At 34.0% G+C, this 22,174-nt stretch overlaps 1 protein-coding gene across 3 annotated transcripts in view; it reads left to right on the plus strand.

The window, feature by feature from the left end:
• LOC113505317 overlaps positions 1–22,174 on the plus strand; it is a 101,072-nt gene that overhangs the window by 73,294 nt on the left and 5,604 nt on the right. For all 3 annotated transcript variants that reach the window (XM_026887947.1, XM_026887950.1, XM_026887949.1), the window contains exon 2: positions 19,518–22,005. In XM_026887947.1, coding sequence (XP_026743748.1) covers positions 19,518–22,005 — 2,488 coding nt within the window. The remainder of the gene's footprint in view (positions 1–19,517; positions 22,006–22,174) is intronic.

Consider the following 22,174-nt stretch of genomic DNA (forward strand, 5'->3'; position numbering starts at 1 on the left):
TGAGAAAAAACATACACACATGCTTATTATAACTTAGATAAGAATCTTAATGAAATTGTACTTTTGATAACCAACGAATGCAACTTCTATGTGTCATATTAACTTACAATGGACCATTTGTGAAATCAGGAACAAAACTGTCCAAATCAAGAAAGTGTGGAAAGTAATAATTCCACTTTTTAGTAAGCAATGAAAATTAATTCATCTCTTTTTTAACATTAATGATTAAACACAACAACTAAGTGAACTAAGTTAAAAAACAATCGAATAAAAAAATAAACAAATCTTCCAATTTCGAACCGTCTTATAAATTTAAAAGTTGACTGTCAACATCACAACTCTGCAAAATACTATGACGTCACACACAATACAAGACGAATACATAATAACAACATGTAAAATACGACATAATATATATGTTATTTTGTATATAACAGATGTGTTTTATGCAGCTGTTAATTTACATACACATAAACTGTGGCCATTAAGTTGAATATCACAAAAACAGTAACATTCCGTTAGACAGGTGACCAATAGGGAATTAGATAATTGTATTCGATACGTTTGATAAAGGTCATGTTTATTTGAAAGTGCTTTTGAGGTTTTACAATATTCTATATTTTATATCATTTTAATTATTATTCCAGATTTTTTAGTGTGAGATAATATCAGCAACATATTTAAACACTTTTTCGTACTAACGTTATTATTAGAATAGTATACAGATGTAATCTATATCTATACTTCTATACTTACTTACTTATACTAATATATAAAGCTGAAGAGTTTGTTTGTTTGTTTGAACGCGCTAATCTCAGGAACTGCTGGTCCAAATTGAAAAATTCTTTTTGTGTTGAATAGACCATTCATCGAGGAAGGCTTTAAGCTATAAACCATCACGCTGCGACCAATAGGAGCGAAGATACAATAATGGAAAATGTAAAAAAAAACAGGGTAGGTATAAATCATAACTTATATCTTCTACCCAGCCACGGGGACGAAGTCGCGGGCAACAGCTGGTATAAAATAAAAAGCTTCTTACTTTCAGAAAAGCATAATTTTATAACTTCATGAATAACGTCAAGGTTATAATTCAACCAAAATATACAAAAATGGTAATAACAATAAATTAGAAGTCAATTTACAAGCACAATGACTTACCGAAGATACTGGAAAATAACTAATAATCTAAAAATCATATTATTTAAGAAGAAAAATCTAACGTTCCCTTTATATTTTAAACTAGCTGTTGCCCGTGACTTCGTCCCCGTGGGTAGAAGATATAAGTTATGATTTATACCTACCCTGTTTTTTTTTACATTTTCCATTATTATATCTTCGCTCCTATTAGTAGCAGCGTGATGGTTTATAGCTTAAAGCCTTCCTCGATGAATGGTCTATTCAACACAAGAATTTTTCAATTTGGACCAGCAGTTCCTGAAATTAGCGCGTTCAAACAAACAAACAAACAAACAAACTCTTCAGCTTTATATATTAGTATAGATAGATAAAGTAGACCCGGCATTAAAAAATTACATCCGCATTTTGTTTTTTAATTTTAATTACAAGTGCAAAGAGGCTGTTGCAAAGACGAGTCATATTTTTTTGTAGAACAGGTCAGCTGTTTACGCTTTTTGTAATAATTACTTATGCATATGAATAAGTGTCTTGACATTTCGAGTGTGGAGTGGAGATAAATACTTGACATTTAGGATATTATTACTTATCTAGAATTCCAAAGAATTTAAATTCACGAGACCTGAAGTATTAAAACCACATTATGATTGTCGGTCTTTCTGTGTGTCATCATCAAGACGTTGTAGTTTATCACTTAACTATTAACTCCATTAATAAAACGATAAAAATACAAAAGTATTTTCTTCGTTTTATTAATGGAGTTGACGTATTTCTTTAAATTTTATCTTCGCCACGTCTAGACAGCAAAAAACATTAATACTTAGCAACAAGGATATTTAGGATCACCATTAAACAATCGCATTAATGTCACTAACACTACATAAAAATATAAACCTTAAACCCAACCAGATAAAGTAAAAAATTCTTAAGCAACAGACCAATAAAAAGACTTACCCACGCTTTTTCTACCATTTTAGGTGAAGTTGTTCAATAAAAATTCTTGTTTATTTTTTCGAAGCAACCAATCGTGACTAGGTTCCAAATTTAAACATGACCTGTGTTTCATTTGAAGTTCAACTTTGAATTCATTAAAGAAGACCCAAAGAGATTTGAAAAAAGAAAAAATAAAACCTCTTTTCAATGCATCCTTTTTTTAAAGCGTTAACTTTTTATTTTTGAAAACTATTTTGAACGTGGTTTGTTTAAAAGATATAAATAAGTTGATGTATGTTACAAACGTAAAAACATCAAACCAATAGCGATAGTTTTAAAAAAAGTAGTTGTAGAAGAGAAAACTTGACAGCTGACATTCTATTTACAAATGAAAAGCTGTTAGAACATGATGTTAGTATTTTTTTTCTACCAGCTTCAAGCAAAGGACAAGTTATGTACCACTTGACTTTTACTTCGTGAATGTTAAACCTGTATAGTATTAAAATATTTAATGTGATTTAAAGAAAATGTCTCTATAAAGTAACATGTTTAAAAACTATCTTCACTAGATACAAACATTTTAAAATTGAATTGTCAGTATAATAATTATAACTATGATACATAATGTCAATTTAGTTTTAAATTAAGCACACTCCCAAAAGTCTTAAACGACATTCTTCAAGCGAAACTATTAACAACGAAAAAAAAACCACAACCTTGAATGTTGCAACGACAAAATTGGTTTAATTTTTAAGTCTTGCAAGTAAATGCAAATCTTGACATAAGCGAAATGTGAACAGCCTACCAAACCTACTTCAAACTGTTGCAATTGTATGAGCGAGATGTCGTTCTACGCAGTGTCTGTCTATCTCCCTCGCACATTAGCAAGAATCTAACCTTAAGGTGTTGTGGTAGGCCCTCTGAGTCACACCGACTATAGCAAGGTCGAATAAGTGATGTGGTTCACAATTCTGTGTTAAATATGGAAATATAACTATAGAATTTATAGGTAGTGATTCAAGATGCGATTGAATTAATTAAATGATAGTATGAACTCTAGGTACAATACAAACTCTACAATCTTCTGTAGTCAGTTTTATCACTTGACTATCCAATTGAAACGTTAATTAATTAAATGTTTTCAAAAGTGGGTGGTTCTTCAATCGTAATTCGATTTTTTTTCGTTTCTTTGAAAATCATAAAGACATAGATTTCTATTGACGTTAATAACGGACATGTAGATTTCTGTATGAAATTGAAATCAATTTTAGTTACGAATAAACCATTATTATCAAGTAAATTAAAATGGCTTCTTAAATTCCACTTTAATTATTATGTTTAGAAACTATCAAGAGTATAAATATCTTCACATTTTTATTCACCTGCCGAAGCTCAAAGCAGTTACAGATAGTGTGGGATAAACAACAATGATCAACTAAACAAAGCACCTGTTATTAGTAATCTCTAATTTAATTACACGATTAACAAGCTAATAAACAGTGTTTATGTGACGGTAAACAATTCCATAAACAACGCTCTCATTGTCTAACACGTTACGTTTTAGAAGAAACAGAACAATATGATTTGTTGCAATTGATACGACGCGGTAGGTGAGCTTTCTTTGCTTTACTTAGGTCTTTAATGATATGTAAATGTAGATTTTTTTGTGAATATGAAATGTCATTCAAACTTTTAAGTTAGAAGAGCAAACAAGCCAAAATTCTGGTCTCAGGTACTATTATTCTACGAAAAAAATAAGAGCTATATACTATAAAGTTAACATACCTAGACAATTCAAAAATACATCTGTGCATAGCAAGATGATTGAACGAACAGATGCTACTAAGAAATCTCTACTTATTCCATAGTTAAAAAAATCTAAATCAAAAAGTTTTTAATAAAAAGTAACCTACTAACACTCAGTGAAATTCAAAATATCTTTTTTTTTATCTTTTTAATTTACAGCGTTTTTTTCCGTGTAGAAAATGTCACCCCGATGATTGATACAAATATTTTTAGTAGAGAACCTTAATTCATCTATCCCCCACCGCTTCCTAGGTGCTCTTGTTGGGGAAAAGAACCATCAAACAATGGTTGAACGGACATAGTAGGTCTTCAATTAAGCATCTAGCCTTATAACGATGTGAAATAATACTAAAGGAACAATACATAACCTAACCACCACTTGACATTACCTGAACAACATATTCACACCAAACCATTCATTATGAGAGTAACCCTATAATTTGAAAGAACGAGTGAGTGATAAATCGACAGGTGGAAGTCAAGGCGCATTTAGACGAGGCTTATTACTTGTACTTACTCGCTTTTGATACTAGCTATTCTAAAATCTTTTGATAGTAACTATAGTGAGAATGATTCATTATTAAATCATGGAACGCCGCATCAGCTCATGATTAATACTCAATACTCAATCATTTATTGCATTCCATATGTTACAGAGATGGTAGAAAATAAATAGCAGTTAGAGTTCAATATGGACCCTGTTGGGCACGCAAAAAATATAGGAGAGAGGAAGAGGGCATAATAGCAATTTAGACAAATTAATATTTCTGTAAATAATAATTGTATAATATTAATAATAGTAGTTACTTTTATTATGGTTTGTTTAGGCAGGGTGATTTAAATTTACAATTGTTTTATCATCCAGAAACTCCTTTACAGTATAATATGCCTTTAATACTAGGAATCTTTTTAATTTATTAATAAATATGTTTATTTTAGTTACTGAAGGTTGGGTCCGAAACTACTCGGGTAATCCTAGAATGGTTAACGTCAATAGGAAACTCAAGCATATATGACAGGTCAATATCTTCAATGCTTAAATTAAGTTATAACATATCATGTGACGTATCAAAAGTAAAGGTCATTTCTATACATTTGAGCGTTAATTATTCCTCAACGATTGTTTAAATGTAACTCTTGTACAGAGGCTGAGCTGGACCTATCTAATAGATAAGTTATAATGCTCCGAGCGTTAACGCTGACGAATCTCTGAAACTGATCAAACTGACGAGCCAGTCACGTTATTTGTCAAAAACGAATGTTTTTCCGAATCTTTTACAGTTTTCCTATTTCTTTCTATTCCAATGCTGTGCAATGTAATGTTTAGACCCAGTGCCTCTGTGCAGTGTATTACAACTCGTACGATATTACTCGCACCGTCTAAACGAGGCTTAAGCGGTCAGAATAGATCACAGCACAAGTTGTATTGTGTAACTCATTAGTCATTATGATTCATCCGTATTAATGGCGCTAGACTTTACTACTATGGGCATGGTATCAGGAAATAACATATAAATGGAAGGAATTTTATTTCTTTGCTAATTGGAATTGTAGTTTAACATATTCAGCCTATATAGACAAGGTTTTACTCGCATTAGAAACGTTAAGTTTCTATTAGATTAGTTTTATGCGCCTGTATCTGCGTTAGTTTCATCTGCGCCAAACTTTTTTGGTATGCAAAGTTCTGGTTTAATGTTACTTAACATTTTCTCGTCGTTATACCTTTATTCAGGCCAGTAAAATATTCAGTATCCTTCCCCTCGAATCCCTCCCTTCAAATCTTAATTTGAAACCTAGACTAGAATTTGGTGCGAGTTCACAATTGTGGGCCAATTGACGACCTCCGTGGTCGAGTGGCGTACGCACCGGTTTCAAGGTGTCGCTAACTCTGAGGTCCCGGGTTCGATCCCCGGTCGGGTCAATGTAAAAAATCACATTTCTACATTGTCTCGGGTCTGGGTGTTTGTGGTACCTTCGTTGTATCTGAATTCCATAACACAAGTGCTTTGGCAACTTACTTTGGGTTCAGAACAATGTATGTGATGTTGTAAAAAAAAAAAAAAAAGTGTGTATTTGTGCAATAAAGATTAAAAAGATTAAATAATTGTTTTTGGCGGTCTTTGTTAATACTAATTGAAAATAGTCATAAGTGACCGTGCCCTTAGAAACGTCACAAGTAAAAGCCAGCGCTCATAAGCATATAGTTAACTTAATCTTTTCTGTCAGGGCATTTAACCCGTGAAACTAGAAAGTTGCGAGTGAAAATCTCAAAGTAACTTAGTTTCTAAGACTTGTCAAGCACCTACGCAGGTTTTTCTCCACCAAACACGTTACTTTCCTATATGGCTGTCAATAAAAATTCTAATAGTTTTTATTTCGTAGGCTTTTACAGCATGGAAAAGCTGTCGTTCACTTTCGCCTTCTTTCTTAGTGTTTTCCAAAGTCATAAAGTGAAATAGGCATTACTGCTATAGAAATACAATACATACCTACACATTGCAGAATATTATGAATTGTCAAAGGAAAAGTTTCAGTGCAAAAAGCTCTTATTTCAAAATGAATAACGAAACAAATGCCTGTTACCCAACCTATCCTAAAGGTACATCTTAAAAAAAACTCTTTATAAAAAGAACAGACAAAATAATCACCATGGCAACGTAAGTAGATTAAAATTCTTTTAAAATAGTTTAATGGCTGCTCTAATATAGTCTGTGGGAACATGCAGCCAGCAGCAACCAATTAAACTTCGTGGAAAGGCCCTTTCACATACGAAAAAAGTTAACGACGTCAAATTAGTTACATTTAGATGAGGTTAGAAAATAATGCATGTAATTTATTAAGATTACGGTGATGTTACCAGTTCTATCCATCATTGTGAAAGAGTATTTCATTTTGTTTTTAAGTAAAATTGGTTCAAATTCGTAATACAAAACAATATTGAGGAGTTTATTTTATAACTTTACCATAAAAGTTGATTCTTTCTTGTTTTTTTTTTAAATAACATAGACTTGGATATGAAGAATTTTGCAAAATGCTTTTCTTCGATAAATTGATGCAAAAGTATTGAAGTTTTAACAAACCTATGATAATGTTGCCAGTAAATAAATACCCAAGGTTGCCATCTACTATCAGGAATCGATGTTAATCGCCTAATTCCTTTTACTTTCACTGCAACCAGTAGGGCGGAGACCATTAATCTGCTATCGACAATGCGACACGGTAATTATATGTTTAACATTATTTATACATCCTCCGTTCATTAGAAACGGAATATAAATTATTATGAGTTTCAAATCTAAGAGCTTCCTATCAACATTTATCTTAGTAAAATATCGATTAAACTTGCTAAATCGATTTTGTTTGATATGATTTTACACATATTTTGACACGAAAAAAATATACAACCCAAAAATGTTCTTTACTTTGTTTTTAATTAATTTACAATCATATTTGTATATATGTTATTTATTATATTAGACTACAAATCTTTTGGATATCGGTCAAAAATAGCACCCTTTTAACGTCCATGTTACACAGGACGAAACCCCAATTTAACCTACCCTTCACTTCCCACCAAACCGTTCTCTTTTTAAAGACTCTTTCTGTAAAAAAAACGCACAACAAACTTCGCTGCGGCAATTAATATTTCTGAAGCCTACCTACGTACATCATACTTGGCCCAACTAAAATCGATTGCATTACATTTCGTTTTTGGCATTTCTCATCGATGACTAATCGAAATGACATCATTGATACGGCGCAACGAACTGTAGAAAATGTCACTCCTAGTTAACACATACTAAATATCTGTAAACTGTGCCAAGATATGTAATGAGTTGTTTCTTTTGATCTTAAATGTTGACGAATAAACTTGAAAACTAGTTATAAATAAAATAGAAAAGTGAGCGCTCAGAAACTGATTTTCACCATCAACGAATACCACATATATTCGTAGAAGACTCATTTGCAGACAGGGGTCACGAAAGATCATTTATATACATCTAAAGATCACTTAACTAATACCTGCGGTTCGGCAAGCGTCTAAAACCTGTTATAATATGTCTACTGTCTAGTCCCTTTTGCCCTCTAGACAAATATATTTAGATAAACACACCGTTAACAAGCTTGATAAAAAACATAAATATTTCTGATAATGGCAATGATGGACAAATCCTCAAATATGCAAAATGACAAATCATTTGACTTACCAATGTCCCAAACCTTTGATTAATTTCTACATAAACTCCTATAGAAAACGCTTGTTTGATCAGAAAGGATTAAAAAGTTGCTCCGTGTTTAAAAAAAAACAACAGTATTATTTTAATGAAACAGAGCGACAATCATGACATAACGTTATGAGATCACCAGCCAATAAGCTGCTTAAGGTATCTTGTCTCGTATAAACGGTACACAAGTTTTCTCAAGGTGACAGTCGAGAGAAATGACTAACACACAAACTGGCTGGAAAAGAAGTATTCTGATTGCAAAAGAGTAAAAAAAGTGTGGACTGCTAGGTTTTATTGTATGAATTGGACAGTGACAAGGTTCTAAAAGGATTATTAGGTATTCATTGAAATCTGTGACAAACGGAGAAAAAAGAAGGTTTTCAATCCGAATCATTTTATCGTTTATTTTTGCAGGTGTTTCGCTAAAACAGTGTTATCGTGTTATCCTAAAATTGTAGCCTGCGGTTCTCATTCAAAATTTTGTATAAGCATATTTTTAAAAAGAACCATGTTAAGGTTGTTTATATTCAAATTAGGGGTTTTTCATTGCCATTCAAAAATCGACACGCAAGAAAATAATTCTAAACATCCTCTTATAGCAAACTAGCTGTTGCCCGCGACTTCGTCTGCGTGATTTTCAAGATGTGAAAAACTATGAAGTTTAATAATAACGATCATCACAAAAATGTAATGCAATATTGAAAATGAAACACTTTGTTTACATTTTAAGCTTGCTTTTTTTCTAAATTATAATGAATCTTGAGCGGCCCAAAGACTATCAAATGTTTGAATCAAACACATTTCATCGTTTACGATACTGTCCTGGTGTCAAATATTTCACAGCTGTTTTAATGACTTTTTCTTATTTAATCCCAAAAAGAGGGGCTTATAACTTTGACATATCTGCCTGCCTGCCTGTCTGTCTGTGACATCATAGCTTCCGAACGAATTGTACAATTTTAATTTAAACGTGAATTATGTGCGAGTGTTCGTTAAGACATGTTTGACAAATCGAGCCGTTTAAAAATGGGGGAGGGGGATGCAAGTAGGAAAAAATAACAGAAGGTATAACTCAGTCTTTGCACTTCTGCTAAAAATGTTTTACTTTCGAAATTTTCCATTTACTAATTGGGTGGATTATGATTTTCGAGCACGTCTGTTCTTGAGACGGCCTACACCTGAAATTGTTACAGGTAGTCAGGAGCTTGAAAAGTCTGACAACCAGTCTAGCCGAAGGGTATCGTGTTGCCCAGGTAACTGGGTTGAGGAGGTCAGATAGGTAGTCGTTCCTAGTAAAATACTGGGACTTAGTTGAATCCGGTTAGACTGGAAGCCAAAACCAACATAGTTGGGAAATGGCTAGGCCGATGATGAAATTGAATTTTAAATGAAATGGTAAATTTGTAATTAATCAGGTAATTGATAATCTTTATTTGCCTCTTGTTACATATATTATAGTGCGGCCAGAGTAAAGTAAGGAAGTCTCAGACTTGGAAGTAATACGATAATCTAGTGTAATTCAGCGTCTGGTCTCACAACTGCAACTTGAAGAAATTGTGGCAGGACCTATATTCAAGTGTGAGAGATTGACAGCGACACGGTAAATGTGCATGTACGAGTTTACTGTAGCTGAGATTATTTTATTATTTCACCAAAGTTCATGCCATTCCTATTGGACCCTATAATTAGTACATTATGTGGGTAATAACGAATTACGTAACAATATTATACAGCGTGGCGCTTCATTGGTGACATTAAGTTACCATTTGAACAGGACAGCAAAAATATTTAAAATATGATAAAAAAAGGATTGTGTGTGATAGTGATTTATGAAACCACGATAAAAAAAACTTACCATTCTTCCACATTATAGACAAGAAAACTTCTTGACATCCAAAAACAATCAATCAGTTTATTAAACGTGAATTATGTGCGAGTGTTCGTTAAGACATGTTTGACAAATCGAGCCGTTTAAAAATGGGGGAGGGGGATGCAAGTAGGAAAAAATAACAGAAGGTATAACTCAGTCTTTGCACTTCTGCTAAAAATGTTTTACTTTCGAAATTTTCCATTTACTAATTGGGTGGATTATGATTTTCGAGCACGTCTGTTCTTGAGACGGCCTACACCTGAAATTGTTAGACGGATTATGATAGTGATTATGAGGTATCATAAAATTATTATTGTACTGTAACCAAAGAGGTAAACCAGAACCATATTACTGAGGCCCCGGTGTCCGTTCGTCGTATTATTTTTGTGGACGGAGCTGGTGAAGTGAGAGTCGGGCTCGGTAACTGTGGATGTTACATAGTGTCATAAGATATAAGATTTTGCAAAATTGCACCCAGATAAACGGTTTCCTGAAACACGTTATGTTTGATTGTCCTCTTAATATTAAAACTGATCTTCCTCACAAACATTTGGAATATGTCCAAAATAAAAAAGTTGGTAAACGTGTTATCTTGGCCCCCTGGTGTTTTGATTATGATTTGCCTTTAAATTGCTGATAAATAAATGGCGTGAAAAAAATATCAGACACTCCTTTTTTTAAATTGACAATGACAAAAATCTAAAGTATAGGATATGTCTAATTTGTGATGTTACGACAAAGCAAAATATGAACATAAAAGTGACTTTATGCGCATGAGTTCTATTTACTGTACCAATTTACAAAGAAAAATACGTATTTTATTCGTTAACCTACCTGACGATCATTGGAGTAAAATACCGTCATCCCTACTGCATAAATGGAACTTAAATAAAGACATGAGGTTGGTTATGAGGTTACGCTGTCGATACCGACAGTCAAAATGAATTTTCCAGACATAGTGTGACGGATGTAAGTGCTGATAGCTACACGCTATTATCAGCCTTATTGGGGAAATTTCCAAAAATATGTCTAATCCTCGTCGGCTTAGCTTTGGGATCTCAGAAATTCATTCAGTCTTGTTCCTTCCCCTGTTTTTAAAAGGGTACGAAAGAAGAAAATTTTAAATAGAGTAATAGTAATAGAATAGTAATAGAATAATAGTAGAGATTACAATAAATTGTTACAGGAATTTTTGGAAGGGCCACTTGTGCGGTCTCTGTAATGGCGGATGTAGACCAATCAAATCGTTAAAATATTGAAAAATCCCAGGTATCAGTAGACATTGTTCTATCAATAGATACGTAATGTCAAAAACCGTCTAGCGTACGCTCTTATTAATTGATAGCTTCGGTCTTATAGATCTTTCACATTGCATACCTATTATGAAGTTTTTATGCAAGTTTTCTGGGCTTTTCTATCCGAAATACTTTTGGCCTATGTAATGTTGCAAATTTAAGAAAACATTATTTCATTGTTTGAAAGGCTTTTTTGTTTGAAAGTTTATATTTTTGTTGCTAGTTGTTACAGATGAACCAAGGTAATATAATTAACTGTGTCGTTCAGTAATTTATGGTTATGCATAATTATAGATGAGATCAATGTGAACTACATGCAACTTTGGGTTGAGTGTCACTACGAATTATTTTATCTTGAAGTAGCATCGCCAACATTACCGAGTTAAAACATAGGTATATACACCTATCGTAAATAAACACAAAATCATATTACGGCATTCCACATTTGAACTTGAGTAATTTTAGTACACCAATAAAAATAAAAATAATTTAAGTTTCTTTGTTTCATGAATATACCGATTACGAAGTAACATTTGCATCAAAAGAATAATAATAAAAGTATGAATAGTTTATGTTTCTTTTATTTTAATTATTGTCGCGCTAGGTCTACATTAGACTTGAAAGAGAATAAAATGGCTGATTTTGTGAAAATGATTTGCTTTCGAAAAAATCTATTATTATTGCTCTGCCAAAAGTCTTAAGATAAATAGCGTGATGTTTTTTGAGTAAATTGATTACCGTGCTGTCTACTACTCAATAGGGTGAAAATACACTTCATAATTGTATTACACGATGTTACGGGTGAGTCCAAAATTTTAAAACTTTACTGCTCATGCCCCCTGCATAGTAGCGTTATGGTTTTTGTATATTTGTTGTATCATGTGTACGATAAGGTTCATGCAAAATTTGAACGAAATGTATTCAGTAGTTTATGAGATAATTTGATATTTGTGTATAGATATAAAAGGCTCCTGCTCACCCCCTGTAACGAAAAGCGAGATAATAAGTAAAAAGTATGTTGACCGGACCTCTTGTTGATATTCTCTGAAAATATGAATCAAATCTATTCAGTACTTTCCGAGATCTTTCCGGACATACATACAGACAAACAGACAAACAGACAAACAGACAAAAATTCAAAAAATCATATTTTCGGCATCGGAATCGTTCGTAGACCACCCTCCAATTATTCTTTTTTAAAAATATTCATTGTACAGTTTTCACTTTTCTACAATTTTATTATATGTATAGATATACGTAAAATCTGATAGGTATCTGCACGGAAAGCCGACTGGTAAAGGTCACAATCGAAACCCACTGCGACTGAACTATCGCGGGTTCGATCCCCGCTTCGGACAAGCTTGTGAGATCGACGAATGCATCATTGTTCTGAGTCTTTTTGTTTTTGATTCTTGAATGTTATCAAAACCCAAAGTTGCAAAATTCTTAAATGATTTAGTGCGGGAGTCGTTGTAAAGGTAAAATTTCGAATTATTTTGTAGCTAAGTATGAAACAGCTAAGAAGGCCCATATTTTATTTTTAACTCATTCTTAATGACAACAACACGAGAGTAAATTAATATTACTTTACCTATTATTATTATTCACCTTTTTCGCGGACAATTTGCAGTGTGTTGTTAGATGACATCAGTTAACACATTAGTGGCACAATCGGTCTTACATTAAGCAGCTACCTACTTACCAGTACTTGGTTCCCGTAGTGAATGTATTGGTGAATCATACAGATTTCTCCTCTGACACAAATGTCTTTTTATTTGCTTTATTCATTACGCCAAAGAGGTCTTATTCGTATGACTGGTTTTCATGTCCTGGTCTTAATTTGGGACAGGTCACGGCTCCACGGCTAAGGATCAAGATTTAAACGTCGCGTTCTTTGGTTAATTAACTTGAATCCTTATTTTTTTAGCGTTTACTTTTCTGGCCTATAAACCGACGCATGCAAAAAAAGCTCTGAGAGACACGCCACGTAAAAGACACGTAAGAATTATGATTTTTCATTACTGTACGCCGAACGCAGAAAGTTTCTTAGACTGGCACCGTGAGCATTTCTTACATGCACCGGAATATACCTCCCGAAGTGGAGTCTATACATATGTACCAATAAACGTCTAGTCCCAAAATTTTTCTTCGTTACCTTTAGAAACAATAAAACCCGACTTTAACACCCGTGCACCCAGAAAATATTCACCTATCAATCTAAGTATAGTAATATATTCTTTCTCATGTAACATCGCAACCCTGAAACAATTCATAAAGCTGAAAACACAATCCTTAAGAAGTAGGCCAGCCTAACAACGATAAGTATATTTGCAAAGGTGCTACGTACATAGTCACCTCGACCTGTAACCGTTACGAGAGTATTGTACTGAATACTAGTTATACTAGCGAATACTAAAAATAAGAATAAAGTATTCTATGTGTGAAGGAGGTTTACTCACGCGTATTTATCGGGTTCGCCCGACTAGTTTCGGACCCATCCGAAGTTATTAATCACTAGATACCTCTTTCCGCTTTGGGTTGAGCGGAAGAGAGCACGAAGAGAGTGTCGGATTCAGGTCGATCCCGGCAGGTTAGGTGTCATGTCAGTTTAGATGTCATGCTAAATTAGCTAAAGTCAAATGGAATTTAGTGTAGCAAAAACATGTGTACATGTGTATTGTTTAAAAACTGCAGTAATACTAAAATATAGAAAATTGAAGCTTCTTATAATGACAGTTTAAAAACACAAACATTTTCGTATTTGAAAATATTAAAAAGTTTCGTAAATCTCTTTAAGCAATGCCATGTTTATAAGAGCGTGGGATTCCATATTCTGGCTTATGGTGTGTTGTTTTTTACTAACATTTTTTCGCTTACTGGCCAAATACAAATATGCAATGCAAGGCACTCTCGTGTGTATTTTGACATCCATTTTTTATTTCATCATTATCATAATTAATTTAACCAACTTATTGCAAGATATTGTCTGTTCAAGTGCGTAATCACTGGTGTGTTTCATTTGTTTTAAATTTTGCAACTACTTTCACTTAAAACACTATCTCGAATAATATTTTCTTAAGAATAAAATATAAACAAACACTTGTAAGTGGAGCTCCAAACATGATCGTAATACTTTCAGGCCTCAAGGACACAGTTGGCGGCCTCGTGAAACTAACACCATGACAATAGAAATACAGAAGTACCATTTCTAATAGATCTCTCGTTGAAAAGAAAAAAAAAGTTGAAAGAGCTGTGAATCGAGATTATGGACAAAATTATTCGTGTAAAGAGATTTCTTTTCCGAAAACACTAACAACACCATCTAGTTTCAAACTAAGCAAAGCTTGTATGAATAACAGACAAATAATAAACATAATTATATTAATTATTATGTTTCTTATAATATTATAGATAAATCCAGACACAAAAAATGTTCGTGCTCATCACAGAAAAATCATAAATAAGATGTTTTGGACCAAAGAACGAATGCTTCAAAATTATCTTAATAAGCTTAATCTTCTGTGAGCCTACTGTACATGTCTGTATAGTGTCAGAACGCCCACTTACATATGTAATTAAGTATTGTCTGTGATGAGCTGGTTCGATACGGTTCAGATGGTGCCAGATCCGTGTACTAGACGGACAGACACCTCATTATAACACTGTTTCATTTTAATCTACGTAGAATCTTATAACTTAGGTTTAATTCTAGACTTCGGCTGCGTTTATTCTGTTTTATATAATTTGCTTACGATGAGCAGAAGAAAACATAATCATGTTTTCTTCTGCTCATCGTAAGCAAATATGTACTTAAATACAACATTTTAAGACAAATTCCCGCAAACATTTCAAAATGAATAATAAAAAACGAAGTTAATTTCTATCCATTACAAGTAAACGTAACAAATTAATTACTTATAAGTGTAAAAACCTGATTTAAGTTGCGTGTAAGCCTTGATGTAAGGCGGACTATGAGGTCTGTACCTACCGCGATAACCAGAGCGTGAAGATTACTTACGAATAACGTCTTTATATAATGTTTGATAAGGCTGTATAAGTGTTTTCTGTGGTACTGGCAAGAACAAAGCGAAGGACGAAAAAAAAAAGCTGTGTTTAAATTACTTTAAATGGTATGGTTCGTATACAGCTGCCAGAACACGGGTGAAGAAGGACATTTGGTCTTTCTTTTTTCTAGTCACGAGTATCTGGCCAAAATGAACGGTGTTCAGAATTTGCTGGACAGTGCTGGAATTAGATTATATTTAATTTTCAATATTTTAAAAAAAGTTGATGTAAGAACTATTTTTGTCTATCCTGAAAAGGTTTTGAGGTTAATACTGTGGTGCGGCCTGCATTTTCGTCCTACTCCTTTTTCTAAATACTGTTAATATATATTCATTTAAAACGAATACTTATTTAAAACAAATCTCAGACAGGACTTGACCCTGCGTATCTTACACGTCAACCAGAAAACGCACGTTTAAGTATCAAGTCTATTTAATTGCAAACTAATGTTACATGTTACAAAGACTACTTAAAACAATGAAATTACACATGCTTGAAGCACGATCGATATGTATTAACAATTCAACATATCTCACAAACATGCCTCCACGCAATACTAACTTAAACAGAAATAAAACGATAGTTTTCAGTTCGAACCAGTTATTGAACTCGCCAACAATTTTAACGAGTTCCAAGTGATTGTCATGACTCAGGAAATATTTTGTTATGACATTGTTTTAATTTTTAGTGTTGTTTTGGCGAAGCGGTGACAGTGATTTTGTTGCAAGGTTGCGGTTTTAAAATTGTTGATTAAATTAAGGTAATATGAAATAACGGCCTTGCTTTTCTGGTAACTTAATTCTTTGTGTATTGTTTGTAAGGTGAAAAAAAGTATGTTTTTAATTCATTTTACTAAAAAAATTCATCAAATCATCAAATTAACTCAAAATAATGTTGTTAACCTCTAGTAAGTAGTACCAGTTATATTCACCCTGCATTACGGAATATGGATGTAATATGGATGCAGTGAGTTATTCTGAATCTCATTATGTTTCCATATAACTTTTTTCCGTACAGTAGTCACACCTAGATTAAACTTTGCCTTTCATAAAGACTATGTACCCGCTTGCACAACCCGTTGACGAACTAATATGAGTAGGAAAAATAATAATATGTTTCATGAAAACTTCAAATTTAATTATGTAGGTATTTCTGTCTGCAATCTATACTTTTCTTAAGAAGCTAAAGTAATAATTTATTTATATTAAGACGTTATTGGCTGTCAGAATTTAATACAAACGCACATATGAAATCCGGAACCAACAGCATGGCATAATCGACCAAAAACTAACGAAATGCGTTAACCTATTAGCCTGACTTACTAAAACCTTTGCTCTTCTTAAAACCGTAACCTATAATTATCATTAATTTAAATGCAAACACGTCAAATGTTACTTAATACTATATCCGGCTTTTTACAACTTACCTAACTATCAATTTACTATTCTATCAATGTTGATGTTGAAACATACACCGAATTAAAGTGGTCAATATATGTAGACACTTCAATATAAAGTGTAGTCCACAGAATATAAAAATGAAGGAAGTGCCACATTATTGCCGTAGTATTAGTGCGAATGGTGATCATTCGCAAAACTTATTATTTGCTCGCTGATTATTGACAAACTTTGTCGTCTATCAAATATGTAAATGTTAAAAGCTTCAACTCAATTGCTTGGTTTTGGTAAATACAACTTAAGAAAGGAAAATATATCTTAGGGAAAGTGATCACTTAAACCATGTTAAAATGAACAATAATTTAATGATAAATTGTAAGTTATTTTTAACATCTATAAATTTACTGTATGCTTTATAATTTATTCCTTCTTTTAAGAGTATTTTTTTGTATGAATAGACTATCATCATCTCCTAATAGTAACACATAACCTTAATGACGCTTCCACTTATTTCTCTGTTCCGTGGCCTCGTCCGACGGTTTCCCTCTTGTCGTTTGAATATTTGATTAGTTCCATACGTACTTGTTTGTAGAGAAAGCACATACTTACCAGTTACGCATATTATTTGCTGTATACTGCGAGGGAAAGCGGGTAGACACAGGGTTAATGGTTTGGTCCTGATTTTGAACTGAGCTGCAGATGTAAACTTAGAAGAGATAGGCTTGGATTTTGAAATAAAACTTTTCGAGATTACTTGCATTTTTAAATAAACAAAATATGTTACCCAATGTTCTTTTTCTGTATCATATGTTTCTAAATCAAAGATGCCGTTATAAGACAGTGATGAAATAGTATGAATGTTGTTACGAGCCAAAACAGTTTTTGGGACGAATTAAGAAATAAAACAACACATATAAATCGGTTCATTCAATTATATACCTACAAGTCTGGTACATAGGAAGTATTTCTTACTATTATTACGTATTTAAATAAACTGAACTAAAACATGACTTTGGTAAATTAACTCATCTGCCTTCAAGCTATTGGCATACATTTTGTTAAACAAATTTCGGTCGTAATAGACAAATCACTTATCCTCAAATTATCTTTTTTTCTGTTACATAACTTTGACTTCCGTGACCTTACGATAGATTATCTAATATCAAAGGATTATAAATTATAGTTTATGTGTTTATGTGAACACCGAACGGGTCAAATAGTTTATAATACCTTATGGTATAAGTTATGTAAAATTTTGTAATACCAAATCAAAATGATAGCTAATTAATCAAACAGATTAGAATTGAAAATGTTGATTTATGTCTTTAATTTTTAATATTGAACACATGTTACGAAATTACATTTGTCGATTCGAAATCGAAATTGTACTTTATCTAATTTCATGATCCTTTACTGACATTCCTCATTTAAAACTCTTATTGAATAAGTATTTAAAATGTATTTTTATCAATAGACATTAGTATTTTTGTGATGAAAAATGTGTACTTATCAAAAAACATTAGTCTTCTCTGATGAAATCGTAAAAGAAATCATTTATAGTTTGCTGAAAATAACATCACAATATGCATCGTAATATGATAAAAAAATCTTCAGTAACACGCAATATAAATAGGATAGAATCTAGGTATCACAATTATCTTTAAACGTAGACCACACAATACTCACAAGAGACTACAACCAAACGTTTCTAATCGATAACAAAACGTGACTAGAAAAACGAAACAGAATCGATTCTAAACAGGTATCGATTCCTGATGAAACTTATCGAGTATTTTATGTAATACGATCAATTAACACAAGCACGCACCATTATTATGTAAAGAAGAGGTGCTTAAGTAATAAATGTTTACGTTTCCTTGTCTGATTGCTTGTTTGTTTGTTTATTGAGGTTACTGCTTAGATGTGCGGAGAATGCAGGTCAGATAGATGTAAATTGTTGATAAAATAAGCACGTCATTGTTTAGTTGCAATTTATTTAAATTGTTCTATTATTGTGTTATTTGGAAAGTTTATAGACAAGACTTAGATACTAGGTACTTATTATGTTGTTTTTACCTAACCTTACCTATTCTTCTTAAAGGACTACTCGGCAAAATAATCTGTTCGCGTAATTTGCTTATTAGTCGTTTTTTTTAGTTTATCTTTCACTACTTGGAGTTTTTATGCTATAATAATACTCACACTTTTCTTAACCATGGACAAAGACGGAAGGGTCTTTTAAATCGCCTGTGATTCACCAGTTTCATTCCAAAACCAGTTTATTTTCGAATTCGGATAAGAAGACATGCGTTATGTTATCATTAGCGGTACTAGCCAGTTAGCCCGTTATCTTCCATCTAGCATACTGTTCACAGCTACAGAATTACAATTTTTCCCTCCAATTAACATGACATCTGTATGAGACGCTTCCGTAACACCTTCTGATCTTTCCCATTCAAATACCATTCTTTCCCATACATTTGTGAGCCGCTTGGTATCGTGCAATCCGTTTTTCTTTCATTACTTAACAGTTAAAACTGTTGACAATTTGTTCCTTTGTTTGTAGGATTTATGCTCAAGCGCGTCTGTAGTGTTTCTTTTTTTGTTTTACTTGGCTTCGATAGAAACAATAGAGTTAAAAACTAAAATAAATAGCACGTAATCTAGATAGTAAGAAAAGTCGTTTACAGAGTAACTTGCACATTTTCTTTTGGTCATACGATCAATAAAAGTATAAATGTATCTTTATTAGGAAGTAAATATTAATATTCATTTTCTCTCTTTCCAGAATGCCAGTTACGTGATAAACAGACGATACTCGAAAGACAAGATGTCACCGGTGTGCCACAACTTCGTGCAGAACGCGTGGAAGAAGGACTTCTGCTCGAACTGCTTCAAGTCGCGCGAGGAACATGTCAAGCAGGAGCGGGGTACCGACGGCGGCAAGTACATCAACACGCCCTTCCAACACAGAAGCACATTCTTCAAGAAGACGCCGCCAAGCATACTCAAGGTACACACGAAAAAGAAAAACAAACGAAACGTCACCTTCCCTGAAGAAGTATGCAGTGTTATAGGCTTCGGAGGCGACGACTGGTCTGATGGAGAGGAATTCGAAATGTCAGAAGAAACTGAAGACGAAGACCCCTTCCCAGACACCGAGGAGGAAAGAGAACTACACAAAATCACCAAGTCCAACACGGACTTCAATACAGTCAAAGCTAATCTGTTAGGAGACTCTGCGGCTAAAACGTACACATCTCTGTTACTCGGCAAGATGCAAACAGACTCCGATGGCAAAAAGAAAACTCTGTTGGTATCTGTAACACCCTTCGGACAGGAGAATAAATCTAATCATAAGTCACACGTTCGCAAACCCGCCGTTATACACGTATCGGAAGCGGCTGAAGATACGTCGAATAGCTATAAAACTAATATAATTCTATCGTCTTATGTTAAAGAAAATGAAACTATAATAAGCGCAGATAATAACAGTGCACCTATTTGTACAGAAAAGTCTTTGCTGGAGGAAATATCAGAGACTTTAGAACAAAACAGAATGTCTAACGGCAGTGACATGCATTTGACCCAAAAAGATAGCAGCAAACCCACGGTGGTTGATGAGAAAATGAAAGAAAGTATGCAAGATGAGCCTGAGAAGAAAGAAATGTGTGAAATTAAAAAGAATGGTATTGTCAGACAATCGCCTTTACAAAAAACGCACGAGAGACCCAAGGTAAACCTAAGTCGGTCAGAGTTTAAATTCTGTAAGATTAACATTGAGAGCAGCAGTGTTGACTCAGCTGTTAGCACTTTAAATTCGACCGCTAATAACTCGCTAGCCTCAGACGACGAGAGCTTTAGTGGCCGCACAGACTCGGACAATGACGACAGCGGACATTTTTCAGAAACACACAAATGTGAGGAAACCGTTAAGATAAAAGTGTTCAGTGAAGGCGATAAGAACATAAAGATGTCACCAATAGGACAATTAAGAAAAGTCGACGGACAAGCAAACACTGGCTATTCTACATTCCAAAGTCCGATCATTGACATGCCTCCGATTATACCTAAACAGCAGCCAGACAATATATTCTCTGCGGAAGCCAGTCGTGAACTCGCGGGCGAGCCAGACGGCAGAGCCGACCCGGACGACGCTACGGAAGCGCCAGCCTTACCGAAAAGTCCTATCCCCACTCTAGACCCGCGACCGTCTTTCTTACATGGCATGATATCAGACATATTGCCTGCACACAAACCGGCTTTACCAGAAAAACCCAAGTTGCCTGTCAAGCCAGTTATCAAACAGACAACAAAAAAGAGTGTTATCACAACAAGCCAGCAGCAATTAAATATGTATATGCACTCAAAAAATAATGAGGATGAGAAACTGATTAATGCATTAAGTGAGGAAAAAAATAATGAGATCACAGAGGTCCATGAGGATAAGGCAGAACCGATTTATTACGCGCAGCCTGTGTTGACTAAAGAGGATAGTGACACTTCGCTCAATAGTCTGTGCAAACGCAAAGCTCCGACACCACCCTTATCACCCACTGTAGATGAATACCCGAACCTATATCAAAGAAACACAAACGGGTTTATGAAGTCAGACGCACCGATCGTCAGGGAACTAGAAAAAAGAGAACGAGCCACTATATCTTTGTCCAATAAATCAAAACCTGTCGAAGAACCGATTGACATTAAAAAGGTTGACATAACACCCGAGCCAGCTCCGCGAAGGAACATATCCCTATCTCACGACAACCTTCTACTGGACGACAAACGTAAGGGAAAACTAAAATTCTCCATAAAGAAACTACTTCGTATAGGTTCGTCGAAGGATCTCGATAAAAAGGAACTAACTGTTCCGCCGTCGCCTAAGATAGCGCCAAAAGTCGAAGAGATATATGATTTGACCCCGAAACCGAAGCCGCGCCTCGTTATAATACACCCGTTGGATATGAACGGTTCTAACGGAGTGGAGGTCGTCAAATCGAACTGCGAGATTTCGGGCAGTCTGCGTCGGCTTAGTCACGATGATGTGTCGTCAATATACAGTGGCTCTAGCTCAGCCACCGAGCCCGAGACCCCGAAAGTTGTGAACAAGCCTCCTCCCCCGCCGAGACAGTCGAGTGAGGAACATAAAATTGTGTCCACTGTTCCGAAGCCCGCCCGCCCACCACCACCGAAGTCTGCAGCTTTACAGAAAAAGCAAAAACAACAAACATGGCTGAATGCGCCTAAACAAGCCGATAACATTTATGCCAATTTAGGTGAGTTATTTTATTAGTTACGTTTATTACATTTCACATTAGAAGAAATTTTCCTTTCAATAATTATGTTTATGCCAAATAATAACCTCGGAAAAATTTTATGTTTATTTTTAACTTTCAAGAAATACTCTGCCGCTACTTCCTTAAGATAAATACCTATTTAAATATA

Source organism: Trichoplusia ni, chromosome 25 (genome assembly GCF_003590095.1).
Source record: "Trichoplusia ni isolate ovarian cell line Hi5 chromosome 25, tn1, whole genome shotgun sequence".
Taxonomy (NCBI): domain Eukaryota; kingdom Metazoa; phylum Arthropoda; class Insecta; order Lepidoptera; family Noctuidae; genus Trichoplusia; species Trichoplusia ni.